At 43.0% G+C, this 15,112-nt stretch overlaps 1 protein-coding gene across 1 annotated transcript in view; it reads right to left on the bottom strand.

Moving 5' to 3' along the window:
* Positions 1 to 15,112, bottom strand: part of ST3GAL4 (ST3 beta-galactoside alpha-2,3-sialyltransferase 4) — a gene marked incomplete in the record, with an annotated part of 1,396,457 nt that overhangs the window by 285,909 nt on the left and 1,095,436 nt on the right. The window contains 1 exon segment of the mRNA XM_044080811.1: positions 11,123 to 11,275. Coding sequence (XP_043936746.1) covers positions 11,123 to 11,275 — 153 coding nt within the window.

A 15,112-nucleotide genomic window follows, 5' to 3' on the forward strand; every position in this document is an offset into this window, starting at 1 on the left:
CTGTGCAGTCTGTCTCTGCCTATCTTTATGTTTTTTCAGAAGATCTGCTGTCAGATGACTTAGCAAAGCCATATTGGAATTCGAAGACTGTAAGTGAAAATATCTGGCTACAATAAGAGCCCGACAATGGATAGTTCTGGCATTGAACAAATCACAGAAGCGATAATGGGGGATGTCTTGAACTCGACCTAAACAAGTGACGCAGTAAGAACAGAAATCTCGGTGTGGTATTTGCTTTCCACAGGCGAGACAATTATTAACTTTTTCTGACATCGGTTAGTGCAAGAAAAAAGGATCCCCAATGGGGTACTTAGCTTTAGAAGACTTCAACTTCAATTCGGAAGATGAAAACTCAGGTAGCGGCCGACCTGCACTCGTGCAAACTGCTTCTGCTTTGGGCTCCACTGTAAGAAAGACTGATGTAATGGCGTCGGTTGCCTTACTTTATACTACTGATGACCTGACGTCAGTCCTGAAGCGACAGCAATCGATGCAGAAATACTAAGTCTCTGGTATTCGGGCCGGCTGAGGGCTAGCCTGGCAGGGATAACCCAGATGTGATGACTGCGACAGTGAAACATGAAAAACATCTTTGGATGCACAGTTTTGAGACATCCCCTACCCATAATTCCCTTACCAACCTCAAACTAACCTCAGAATTTGCTCCATGTGGGAATATATGCAACTTGTAATAATACTGCAGTTAAATAAATCATGATCCAACAGGAAACTAAAAGGTGAAGGGTTCCACAAAATATTACGGTAAATAATATGCTGAGGCTAAAGATAAGCAGAGTCCTGGAGAGGCTAGTTGCTCTACAAGGATCTGTAGGTAGCAATTTAGAAGGGGGACAGTGAGGGATGTTGAACCCAACAAAAATGACAACACGGATCTATCATTATAGTAAGTACATACATTTTATAATCAGATGTTGTCCATGTTCTTCTGAATGAACAAATGGTACAGAAACCCTAGTTACATACTTTTCTGGGTGGAATTAAGGACGGATGTTCCAGAGAAGACATACTCCAAAACGAAACAAAGAACCAGGCAAAAAGGTAGACAATCCAAGGTGTCCAGCAAAACCACACCGCTGGAAACAGAATTATTCGCAATAAATTAAGCGCTTTCCTCAGGGTATAGCAAAAGATTCTGAAAAGTCTTCTGCTATACACTCTGACGAAAGCACTTAATTTATTGTGAATAAATTTGTTTCCAGTGGTGTGGTTTTGCTTGACACCTTGGATTATCCACCTTTTTGCCATGTTCCAGAGAAGAGCAAAGTCAAAGGATTAACTAGCTGTGAATTGTACATCCAGTTAATGAGATCATACCTCTCAACTGTCCAGATTTTTGCCTCATATTTTTGATCCGTCTCATATAAAATGTGTGGCTTTCTGACAAACCACTGAGGAGTGATGTCACTAAATGATGACATACATTTGCAAGTCAGATTTTATATCGTTCAGAAAATGCATGCCAACACAAACCCTGTTATTCTAGCAAATTTCTAAGTTTGTTAAAGCAATGTTTAAAATCTGTCCCTAGTTTTGAGTCTTTGTCCCCATTATTTTATGCTTTGGCCAGATTTTTTTGTGCTAAAATGCTGAGAGGTATGAATGAGACACAAAGGTATGCACTGTAGACCAGGTAAATAGGAAACTGATGCTGAAAAAGCTTTAGAAGTTGCCACTGCTCATGTCAAATATGCTGTTAGTTTCTTAGTAAGGGCAGACCCAACTTGTCAAGCAAAATACAGTTCGACAGTCATCTTGAGAGTTAGTTTTGGTATACCCTGTCAAAGTTTTGACTTGGATAAGGTAATGAATAACTGGCCTGATTTAAACAAAATTGCAAACTGTTTGTTGGAAAATTTTGGGAACAATACAGGCAAATTAATGAACTGATTTATGTTGGACCAGGTGTCACCTTAGAAAGGAAAGACTGATTTGATTTCAGAAAGACCCTTATCTTTGTGAAAAAGAAAATATGGTGGTTTATATAAAACAGCCTTAGTTCTGTAATTCTCTTAGCAGAAGTAACTTGCTACCAAAAATAGTTTCCCATGTCAAGAACTTTAAATTCACAGAAGCTGCTGGCTCAAAATGGGGTTGTTTCAGGGCTTGAAGGACCACTGTGATATCTCATGGAGGGGCAGGCTCTTGGTATTGGGGAACGAAGAAGAAATTAAGTCTTGTTATGGCCTATATGAACATGAGAAATGGCTGCAAGTTGGACTTTGAATGTAGAAAAACTAGAACCTCTTTGGAATAATTCAGAAAAGTATTCTAAAATAGAGGGGAAGGGGCAGAGAGAAAGGATCCAAAATATTGTCCGTAGCCAAAAGGAAAACCTTTTCCATTTGCTTTGGTGCACTCCTCTGGTGCTATACTTTTATGAGGCAGTGAGGATATGCACTACATTTTCTGAAAGCCTGGGGTCCCTTACCATTGCAAGAATTGGAGTAACCAAGAGGTTACTTTCAGGGTCTAGAAGGGTGTGAGATGAGATCTGACCTGCAAGTCAGCATCCAGGGTGGCCTTAGACAGCGAGACCAGAGATATGAGAACAAAGCTTAGAGAGGCCAATTAGGAGCAATGAGGATCACTTTGGCCTTGCACTTTCTTAATGAATTCTGTGATTAGAGGAAATGGAGGGAATGGATAAAGGAGGCCAGAGGGCCAAATGTAGATCACAGCATCCCTCGATGACTAACCCTGTGGAGAGATTACAGTAAGTTAACTGCTGCACTTTCTGTTCAGGTAGGAAACAAATAGGTCACAGCAAGGTTGACCCCAGTGACTGAAGATTTATTTCACCACTACTGGACTGAGGGACCACTTGTGAGGCAGAAGAATGCACCTGCTCAGTCTACCTGCTAGTACACTGGAAGCCTCCAGGATGTTTTGTTATCAGAAAGAGAAGACATCACCCATTGCCATACCCTCACAGCCTCTTGACAAAATGGGTAATACCTGGTTCCCCTCTGCTTGCTGATGTACCAAACCACTAACATGTCTGTCTGAATTGAAATTACACCCACCTGAAGATGGTCTTCAAATGGCTGCAACGCCAAAAGGACTGCTCTCATTTCCAGGACATCGCTGTGAAGGCTACTCTAAGGGTGTCCAAGTACCCTGGACCATTTTCTCCTTGCAATGTTCCTCCATCCTAAGAGGGAAGGAACAGGGGAGAATGGACAGTCTGTTAAGTCTGTGGATGTGATCAACCATTTGATGCAAGTTCTGCATAACCTGGTCAGCCTGATCAGGGTGTTGAGGGGGGTGGATAAAGCTGTGATTACTGGACAGAGAAGTCACTGAAGAGCCCCCATACAAAACCTGGATTTAGGACGTAGGATGACAGCCGACACCATAAGCCCTAGATGCTTTTAAATTAGCCATGCTGGTGTAAATGGACTGGATTGGACCTGGACTGACAGAATCCTAGTTGTGGCAGGGTGGCTATTTGTGTTGTGTTCAGGTGGCATCTGAAAAATAATGACAGAGTTGGTGACAAGTTGCTTATCTGTAGATTGACCATAATTCCCAAGCTGTGAACTGGACTGACACACTCCACTGGAGAATTAAACAGATCCCTGGTTGAGTGGTTAAGAGCCAGTTGTCTAAGTATAGGAACCCCTGTAACCCTACAGTCTGAGGCAGACTGTCACTGCTGCCATACATTTGGTAAACACCCAGGGGGTACTGGTGAGTCCCAAGGGTAGAACTCTGGATTGGAAGTGATTGGCTACCAGACAAATGCAGAAATCTCATGGAACACCTGTGTATCTTCACATATTAGGCATCCTGGAGCTCTACCAAGCACATACAGTTGTCCTTTTTGAATAGAGGTAAAATAGACTGAATTGCGACCATCTGAAATTTTGTCAGTTTCAAATACTGGTTTAAATGACTTGGTTCTCCTGTCCTCTTTGGAACTAAAGAAAGTACAGTTTTGTACCTACCATAAATGTAGATGTTCGAGTGTCTTCACTCCTGCAGTCATTATACTTGTGTTATCTTGCCATCAGGCGGTCCCGCAGTCGGCCAGAGTTCCAAAGTCTTGGTCCGGCGTCGGTTGCTGTCGCCTCCTCCCTGACGTCAGTGCATCAGAGGTATATAAGAAGCAGCCGACGCAATTTTCTTCAGTTTTTCTTGCCCCGGATGTCAGGTGCCCCCAAAAAGATAGGCAATACATATTGCTTACAAAACATACAGTAAGGTAAAAACAAAACCTTCAGTAACCAGCAAATACACCACATAGGTAGTAAAGTGTAGAAAGATCTAGATAAGACCCAGCTAAGAAAGAGGGGATGGCGGGTGGGTAACCAGGACTGCAGCAGTGAAGACACTCGAACATCTACATTTATGGTAGGTACAAAACTGTACTATGTTCATAGTGTTTCACTGCTGCAGTCATTACACTTGGGTAGAATCCCAAAGCTGAGTCAGGTAGCTGGTTCTATAGAGGATTTGGTGTGGCTATGAGGCCCTGCAGCACTGCAGTGGCAAAGCCAGCTCTGGATCTAGAGTAAAGAGGCAAGTGATAACGCTTGGTAAAGGTGTGCACTGAACTCCAAAGTTGCAGCTTCCAAAATGTCTTTAGTAGGTGGTACTCTAAGTTAGGCAGTGGAAGTTGCAGTTGCCTTGGTGGAATGTGGTCTAATGTTAGATGGTACAAGTTTCCCATGTTGTGTGTAGCAAAACCTGATACAGTGTCCTATCCACTTTGAAATGGTCTGCTTTGAAATAGCCTTTCCCTGTGATCTTGCAGCATAAGCTTTTGTTTTGTCCAAATAGAAGCATAACTGCCTGTGTATATCCAAGGAATGTAGAATTCTCTCCCCTTTATTCTGGGGATTTGGATAAAATGTTGGCAAGTGAATAGTTTGGTTAAGAGCCACATCGGATACCACCTTAGGCATAAATGAAGGGTTTGTTCTTAGAGAAACCCTGTCTTGGTGGAAAATGATGAAAGGTTCCACTGCCATTAGTGCCTGTAGTTCTGAGACTCTTCCTGCTGAGGTTATTTGCCAGTAGCACAGCAGTTTTCCATGATATATATTTTAATTCTGCTGAATTGGCTGGCTCAAAAGGAGGTAAAGTGAGTTTTCCCAAGACAAAAATTGAGATCCCAAGTAGGAGCTGGTGCTCTCCGGGGCGGTCTTATGTTTTTAGCCCCTCTGAGGTACTGCTTTAGCAATGGATGAGAGAAAATAAGAGGATCTGTGTTGTAATGGGTCGAAATGGCAGAAGCATGGATCTTAATGGATGAGAAGGATAGTCCTTTGTTCAGCATCTCAGTTAAGTATTGTAGTATCCGAGGAATGTTAGGGACAAGAGGGTCAAGGCTTTGAGCCTGGTTCCAGGCACAGAATCTCTTCCACTTTTCTGAATAAGATTTCCTAGTGCTAGGCCTCCTGGCCTCCAAAATAACATCCATAACAGCTTTAGATAGAGGTGTTGTCCGTTTGGCTAATGAATCTGACATGTAGCCAGGTTTAAGGTTTTGAGCTGACTGTGCAGGATCCGATTGTTTTGCTGAGTCAGGTGGTGTGGAATTTGAGGCAAAATCCAAGGTGGGCCTTGAGCTAAGTTCTTTAAGATTGGGTACCAGTGCTGGCGTGGCCAGTCTGAAGCAATCAGAATCATCTGTGGTTTGTCTTGTCTGGCTTTTAGGAGTACCTTTGAAAGGAGAGGCAGAGGTAGGAAGGCATAAATGTTTAGGCTTTTCTAGCTGAACGAAAGAGCATCCACTTTCCATGCTTGTGCGAGAAGTCCTTGTGCAGAATTCTTGTAGTTGGCAATTCAGTGGTGAGGCAAAGAGATCTATGTCCGGGCACCCCCATTTTTGTATTATCCTGCTGAAAACTTGTGGATTTAATTTCCACTCGTGAGAATTCATGATGTTGTCGTCTGCCAGAGTGTTTTTCTTTCCTGGCAGGAATTGTGCTTGCAGATGAACTTGATAAGTTATAGCGGTGCTCCACAAGGTCATGGCTTGTCTGCATAGGGAGTAAGAATGAGTGCTCCCTTGCTTGTTTATGTACCACATTACGGTGGTGTCTGTCTTTAATAGTAACTGTCCTGGATGCAGAAGGTCCTGGAAAGCTGTTAGGGCATTTTGTACAGCCAACATCTCTTTTTGATTGATGTGAAGATGCATTTGGTCTGTGGTCCATTTGCCCTGAATAGATTTTCCTGCCATGTGTGCTCCCCAGGCGTAATCCGAAGCATCTGTTGTTAAAGTCTGCTTGGCTGTGGGAACAGTGAAAGGCTGACCCTTGTTGAGGTGACATGCCTGTGCCCACCATCAAAACTCCTGTTGTAGGCAGGGAATTAGTGGTATTACTGTTTCCAAGCTGCGAGAGTGAGTCCAAACACTTTTTAGGTACCACTGTAATTTTCTCATATGCAGTCTGGCATATGGAATTAGTAGAATGCAGGATGCCATGAATCCCAAGCCTGCAGAATTTTTCTTGCGGGGAGTTGGGACTTTGTTGCCATCATTTGAAAATACTGAGTCAGTTGTCCTTATCTGGCGTGAGATAAGCCATCTGGTCCGTTGTATTTAAGCTGGCACCCAGGAATATTATCTCTTGTGAGGGCACTAGTTTTAACTTCTTTTCGTTTACTGTGTACCCTAGGCAACTTAACAACTTTTTTACAAAGCCAGATGCTTTAGAAGAATATCCCTGCTCTCCGCTTGAATCAGGCAGTCGTCCAGGTATGGATATATTTGAATTCCTTTTTGTCTGCAAAATGCAATTACTGGTGCCAGGCACTTTGTGAAGACCCTGGGCACAGTAGATAAGCCAAAGGGCAGTGCAGAGAATTGGTAGTGCATTGAACCAGCTATGAATGAGGTATCTTCTGCAATTTTGTCTGACAGGGACATGCAGGTATGCCTCTTTGAGGTCCAAAGTAACAAGCCAAGCTTTCTTGACCAACATGGGAAGAAGCTGTCGTAGTGTCAACATTTTGAATTTCGGAACATCCAGATAAGTATTTAGAGTGGAAAGGTCTAGTATGGGTCTCCAGGCTTTGTCCTTTCTGGGGACCAGGAAGAGTCTTGAGTAAAATCCTTGTCCTTGTTCCAGCTGTGGTACTTTTTGAATAGCTCTCATATTCATGAGGGTTGTAATTTGTTTTTGTGCCTCTGCCCATTGATTGTGTGGCAGGTCTGGCATACCTTTTAGCCTTGGTAAAGTGTGAAAATGGAACCTGTAACCTTGAGACACAATATTCAGCACCCATTTGTCTTGGGTGATTGCTTGATAGTTTTGTGAAAAAAGTGCTAGTTTTCCCCCTAAGGGAGCTGCCAAAAGGGAACAGTTTGGCATTGGAAGGGGGAAGTCACTGGGACTGTTTCCTGTAAGGTTGCGACTTGTCCTCACCTCCTTTTGGGGTTGAAGCACCCCACTGTCGTGGTCTGTAAGAGCCTTGGGGCTGAGATCTGCCTCTTGGGTGTCTGTATCTGCCTCTTTGTGGTCTGGCTGACACTGGAAAGGACCAATTTTTCGTAGGCCAATTCCTGCTAAATCTTGGTGGTTGTACTTGCAAGAAATCCTTCACTGTTTGCATAGATTTTGCCTTATCCTCCATTTTCTTTAATCCCTCTTCTGCCTTAACACCAAATAAAATATCTTGCTGTAATGGAGCATCCAATAATTTTGCCTTAACATGGTCTGGTAAGGTTTGTTCCTTTAAGCAAGCATGTCTTTGAATCACAGATCCTGTAACTGCTGCTCTACAAGAAGCTTCTAATGAATCAAAACCACATTGCAAAGTATGCTTTCCCACTTGTTCAGCTGTATGCAATAAATCCTGCATTTCCTTAAAATCAGGTTGTTCTGCACTTGTACTCATTTTCTGTTTTAACTGAGACAGTAAATATTGTTGATATTTAAGCATGTGAAACTGGCAGTTTAAAGCCCTTACTGCTAAAGTTGCAGAGGTGTAACCTTTCTTCCCCCATCTGTCTAATGCTCTAGAATCCCTGTCCAAGGGAACTGGATTTTTTAGCCATAGAGGCCTTGACCCCTTTGGGACTCTGGGAAATAGTTTCTGGGTCAGCAGCAGGGTTTTTATAAAGAAATTTGTGAGAGTCAGGGACTCTGTAGTACCTGTCTGGCTTGACTGGAGCAGGGGGTAAAGAATCTGGATTTAAACTAGATTCAGAGAACACATCGTCCACAATATCCAACACTGGTGGAATAGCAAGGGGCCTGTGCTGAGGCAATAAAAGAAGGTCTCTGAGCCTTTTCTTGAATTCTGAGTAATCCTGGCCCTCCCAATGGAAATGCTCCCTCATGGTATGTAAAGTTTCCCCAAAAAAGTAATCCTCAGGAGGAGAGGCTGAAGGAATTGATTCTTCAGCAACAGAGTCCTCATAGGGGGGTAAAGAATATCCCTGGTCTGAAGAGGAATCAGAATATATTGAAACCTGATCAGAGGAATCATACTCTGTATCCTGCCTAGGCCTTTTATCAGGAGGGGGATGGGAACCCCTGATCAGAGTAATTAAGTCTTCGGCCATTTTGAGCATCTGCTTTTTAGGCATGGAGGCCTGTCCAGGTGAATACTGTACTTGCTTCTTTGTCTTTAATGTAGTTTAAGACTTGGCTGTAGATGCAATGGTAAGTTGTGAAGGTCTGAAAACACCCTCAGAAGCAGATGCCTGCTCAGCGGCTCCGGACCCATCTGAAGGGTTAGTCTCCGTAGGCCCAACACCTTGAGTATCCAGAGGCCTAGGCAACTCCATGTGGGAGTCGGTCGTGGCCTGCGGCTCTGAGGTAGCGGGTGTCAGGGGCTGCGAAAGTGCCTCACTGAGAACCGGCGATTGGCCTAGAAGAGGCTTCATCAGTTTTGGGCCTCGGATGCCTGTCCTTATCCTTATCTTTGCTTTTTTTTGTGAATTCCGGTCGTCGGTTGTTCCGACGGCATGTTATAATTAAACCTTCGGCCAAAATAATGGCGAGCAAAATCAAACCGATGTTTAATAGTGCATTTGTTAAATCTAGCACAAAACCAGAAACTAGTGAAGTTGTGATCTGGGCCTAGGCAGGGAATACAGTAAGAATGAAAATCCTTATGAGGTATTTGCTTCCCACAAGAAATACCATTATTAACTTTTACTGACATCGGTCTGAGGCAAGAAAAAGTTTCCCCAATGGGGTACTTAGCTTTATTGAAGACTTTGGTTCTGAAATTCGAAATAGATATCTCAGGAGTCGGCCGACCAGCACTTGCGAACTGCTTTTGCTTCGGGCACCGCACGGCAAGAAAGACTGAAGAAAATGGCGGCTGCTTCTTATATACCCCTGACGCACTGACGTCAGGGAGTAGGCGACAGCAACCGACGCAGGACCAATACTTTGGAACTCTGGCTAACTGCAGGACTGCCTGATGGCAAGATAACCCCAAGTGTAATGACTGCAGCAGTAAAACACGAACATCCTGGAGTAGACACCGGATCCTACCTGGAATGGTGGGACCTGCTGGATGACTCTTTCCAACAGCTTTTCCACTTCTACTGTTGCGGACTCCAACTGAGTGGTATTAAGGGAATGCTGGATTTTGTACGAAGCATTGTTAGAAATATTGAGTATCCTCTGGTTATTACTCTTAACCAAGAATCGATGTTAAGACGCTCCGGGTTTGACAGTCTAGGGATAAGCATTCCCTGACTGCCTCCAGAGTGTAGCAGTCAGGCAACCCTTCAAGAGCAGTGGAAGCAATTCTTGGAAAAGGACCTGCAAAATCTTCGGTTCTGCAGACTGCCTCAGCCCCCTAGGTGATGCTATTAAAATAACCCCCTTCCTCTGCCAAAGGGAAGTCTTTCCAAAGAAGCATCCTGATCCTGATTAGGACCCTGTGATTTCTAGATAATCTTCCTTCCTCACGGATTCCTACAGAAGATTCTCTGAGGAGGAGAGATGTGGATTCCAATGGCAAAAAGGACCTTACCATCCTGTTTGCCTCTAGTTGTTTCTTTAAACTTCAGACCAAGCAAGGTGGTACTATTAAGAGAGGCATTAATGAAGAATGTCAAAGTCTTCCTCAAAATCACATAACTGCATACGGCTATGCCAGTAGCAACTGCACTGGCTGCCCCACTGGCAGCATTTGAAAGCAGACGTATGGAAACATTAAAAATAGGAGAGAAGGTAGACAGCTGGGATTCCATAGCCTTCTGGATATCTGCTGGCAAATTACCTGAAAGAAGAATTGCTAATCTCCTTAGTCAATTCTCTTTCTTCCATTTGGAAATCTTTCTGTGTACCTGTTCAAATAAAGCAGGAACGAAGTGTACATGGCGATGGGTCTGAATCAGACTGGAAAGCTCAAGGACAGAACTTCCCAAAGGCTCACGGAAGCTGCCTGTCCCTGTCAACAAATAGTAGTGTATTCTGGAACAGAAAACATCTGAGGTTGGGTTGGATCTGAATAAGATGGGGGTACCTCTTATCTTGACCTTGAGAGGACCCGTTGGAAGTTCTCAAAAGCTGTGGAGGAAACTGGAGCTGAGGAAGTCTCTCTAACAGGTGGAGCAGAAAAAGACCCTGACGTTCCAACTCAACCCAGCTCTGAGGCTGACATGGACTCAAACTACTGACAGCAGATGCCCTGAGAGGAAGTAATGGCTCTGGCAGTTTCTTAGTTGACCATTCTCCTCAAATTCAAGCTCCAAAGATTCAAATCAGACTCTTGTCTCGATCTGACGAGGTTGGAGTTGACAGACTGGGTGGCAATCCAGGCCGAATTATTTATTTATTTATTTTTTTGGTCAAATGTATAGAGTTCTGCATAGGTGGTACCTATTAGAAGTCCTAACCTGTACGTCCCTAAATGTCCTACCAACTTTTACTGAACACAGTCAAGTAAAGTATCAACCTTCAATCTTTTACAAGAAAAGAAAAGTAGAAATGGTGATATGAAGTTAATTTGTCTTTTCAGACTGCTTCTTAAAAACATTTTCATTCTTCTAAGTTACCAATGTTAAAAGTGAAATACCTTCAGCCTACTCATGCAAAAATATTTAAAAAATTGACTTAAGCCAAAATAAAAAAAAAAAAAAGGCAGAGAAATGAAGAACTGCTAAAACTATTTTACTTACTTCCATTGACTTAATTGTCCGAGTTTCATAGTAATGTATTGGAACTTGTGTATCATTTAAACCTGGATAACCAAATCCTGCCACGTATACCATGTCACAGTAATGCAAAGCCATAGTTATGGCTATTAATCCAGTAGTTGGGTGTGTTGGTTTCTAAAAGAAAATGCACAAAAGTTTAAGTTGCAAAAAAAGTTTAACTTTACAAGATTTTAGTTTAATGTACTTAAATCTGAAAAAAAAAAAAACATTTACTTTCTTTAGTGCAGACTTTAGAGAACATCAGTAAATTTAGTCAATTTACCAAAACTCCCTGAACATTTAACACTTCACAAATTACTTGTTTTCTCCCCTAAATATTTTTACTTTTTTTTTAACCAGGTTGGCGAACTGATCTACTGACGCTTTTCAGTTATGATATGGGCTCAGAAAGCAGAAATATATAACTCATGATAAAGTATATTCATAGCAAAGAAGGTTACCAGTGAAAGCAGGAGAGGCAGGAATAAAGAGCAATGCAGATGAAACTACAATGCAAGATATAACACAGCATTTACATACTGGTTCAAGTCTACAAAAATGTCAACATCCTGTAAACTACAAGTAAAACAACGATGGGAAGCTGAACATTAATCACTGCCCCTAAAACAGGAAAAAAGGCTTCCTCCTGAAGATGTTTTTGCACTTAAGTACATGCAGCTGGACTCCAATTTGATTCTAAAGGGGTCTGGACTAACAAACCCCCCCCCCCCAAACACTGTTACCTCTTAAGCACCACCTTTGTTATCTTAGCAACAATAATCTTTTCAACTAGAATCCAGTATTGCAAATTTAGGATTTTAAACAGTACGGCACTGATTAAGAGGGTGTCTAAGTGATAGAGGGAGCCAAATAATGTCCTTTAATGTTCCTCATAATGATGTTTTCTAGGAACGCAGTACAAACCTGCAAAATCTTGTTTCAATAGTGTGTGTGTGTTTTACAGGCTGAGTGAAAACATGATGTGGTTGGACTGTACACAGATTTCGGTATAAAGATGCTTCTGAAGTGGGCTTTCCAAAAAGCCTGCACACTGATCAACAGCTTATTTTCAGCTCTACCAGAGTGAAGAAGAAACTGACAAGATCCAGTAACTGCCCATTTTAGTAAACTTTAGTTACTGGCTAGTAAGTAGATATCTAATTTGTAATACTTATAGTAAAGGTATGCACAGAAGTGAAAGTAACAGCATCAAGGATGGAGTTGGTATCCAATCCTTTGAAAAAAAGCACCAGAGGAAGCCACAGCCCTGGTAGAGTGAGCCTTTACAAAGGCAGGAAGGCACTTCCCATGAAAGCAATAACAAAAAGAATTGGCCTTAGAGATCCATGAAGAAAATAGAAGTTATGTCCTTACCATAACGTTCCATGTGGAGTGTTCATCTCGCCTTTGTTCTTACACATGGGTTCGGAGCCGATCCTCGGCTCCGTGTCGGCCGCTTGCAAGCTCTGCATCGAGAAGAAGCTCGAGACAACCTAATACCCACAATCCCCCTCTGCCTTTACCTCAGATCTAGTTTGCAAGCAAACCAACAGTCAGAGAGAGAACACTCATGCCAATATCACATATGCACAGAAACTGAGAGTCTATATATATAAATATATATATATATATATACATGTTAACTATATATACAACAACTGCAATGCAGAAGCAGAATGCCCCAGACCAGGCACCAAACTGAACGTTCTTCCTAAGGGTGGGAGGGTGGGAATGTAAGAACAAAGGCGAGATGAACACTCCACATGGAACGTTATGGTAAGGACATAACTTCTATATGTGATAGTGTTCAATCTCGCTGTTTGTTCTTACACATGGGTAGCGTCCCTAGCTCCTTGTTCCTGAGGAACTCACGGAAGGACGTTCTTGAGCACAGTGGAACCAAAGGTTGCCCTGTCCCTAGAAACCTTGTCTACCTTATAATGAGAAATGAATGTATGTGGTTTAGACCAAGTAGCAGCCGCACAAATAGCGTCTAGTGGTAGGCGAGCTGCATGAGCCAGGGATGTAGACACTGACCTTGTGGAATGTGCTTCGGGTTTGTGCAAAAGAGTTTGATCTGAAGAATCATAGACATAGATGATACAATCAGTTAACCACTTAGAAAGAGTTCTTTTAGTAACCGCTACTCCTTTTCTGTTATCAGCAAAGGCTACAAAAAGTTGATCAGATTTCCTGTGATCTTTTGTTCTATCCAAGTAAAACCTTAGTTGTCTGTGGACATCTAATTTGTGCAACATATACTCCATTTTATTGGAGTGATTCTTGAAGAAAGTGGGTAATTCAATGGACTGATTAATATTGTTAATAGAACAAACTTTAGGAAGGAAGGATGAATTAGTGCGAAGAGAAACTCTGTCAGAGTGAAAGATCAAATAAGGGTGTTTAATGGAGAGAGCTTGAAGTTCAGATACTCGCCTAGCGGATGTAATGGCTACCAAAAAGAGAGTCTTCCACGACAAAAATTTCAATGGGCAAGAGGAGGCTGGTTCAAAGGGGCAGCATCAACTTAGATAATAATAAGTTTAGACTCCAAGGTGACGTAGGAGATCTAATTGGTGGTCTAATATGAAAAGCCCTTTTAAAAGGCTTTACAAAGTCTGTGGGCCATAACAGGAGCCCCACATTCTTCCACATGGAAATTAGAAATGGCAGCCAATTGAACTCTTAATGTGGCAGGAGAAGCACCCTGATGGAACAAGTCTGTTAAAAACTCTAATATTTTATTCAAAGGAGCTATAACAGGGTCCACTTGCTGTGTATTCGCCCAGAATACAAAGCGCTTCCATTTACTAGTATATGTTTTAGTAGTGGAAACTTTATGAGAAGCCACTAATATATTCTGAACTGCAGTCGAAAGAAGATCAGACCTGGCTAAGTTGGGAATTGGAGCAGCCAAGCTGCTAGATGGAGGGACAAGAGCGAGGGGTGGGGAGCCCCTGACGAGTGAGTCAATAGATCTGGCTCTGGGTCCAGGATCCAGGGTCCCCGAATGCAGTGTGTCATGAGGAAGGGGAACCAAATTTGACGAGACCAGAATGGGGCAATGAGGATTATTGTCCTGTGTAGGTTGTTGGCTTTCTGGAGAAACTTTGAGATCAGGGGGAAGGGAGGAAATGCGTACAGGAGACCCGGGGCCAATCGTGAATCAGTGCGTCCCTGGGGACTTCCCTGGAGGGGTAATAGGGCAAAGTAGCTCCTGCATTTGGCGTTCATTGGAGACGCAAACAGATCGCAGGAAGGCTGGCCCCACGCGAAAAATCTTTTCGCCACTGACTGTTTTAGGGACCACTCATGCGGTAACAGTATTGCTCTGCTCAGCCTGTCGGCTATGACGTTGGATGACCCCGGGATGTGCGTTGCTATCAGAAAGCGACCCGTGGACTCCGCCCATTGCCAGATTCTCATGGCCTCTCTGCATAGCTGATAGGACTTGGTTCCCCCTTGCTTGTTTATGTACCAGACTACCGACATGTTGTCCGTCTGAACTGCAATAGTTCCCAGAGGAAGAAGGGGAGCAAAGTGTTGCAACGCTAGAAACACTGCCCTCAACTCTAGAACATTGATGTGCAGATTGTACTCTAAATTGGTCCATTCGCCTTGGACTGTCTGTCCCTGAAAGATGTCCCCCCACCCTATCAGGGAAGCGTCCGTGGTCACCGTAACTGTAGGCGTGGGTAGCACAAATGGTCTCCCCTTGGAAAGGTTGCAAGTCTGAAGCCACCAGTTTAGGTGTGTTTTGCATGTGTTCGTTATAAGAATCTCGTGTGTTAGAGGTAGTTGTTGGAACGACCATTGTGCAAACAGTAGCCATTGTAGGACTCTCATGTGCAGTCTTCCCAAGGGAATTGCAATAAGAGAAGCTGACATGAGTCCCAAAACCTTCAGTACCAGTTTTGCTGGGGATTTCCTGGACAAGAGAAGAAGACGTATGTGAGTCTGAAGTGAAAGTAT

This window comes from Protopterus annectens, chromosome 8.part0 (genome assembly GCF_019279795.1).
Source record: "Protopterus annectens isolate FY-2018-M chromosome 8.part0, PAN1.0, whole genome shotgun sequence".
NCBI classification, from domain to species: domain Eukaryota; kingdom Metazoa; phylum Chordata; order Ceratodontiformes; family Protopteridae; genus Protopterus; species Protopterus annectens.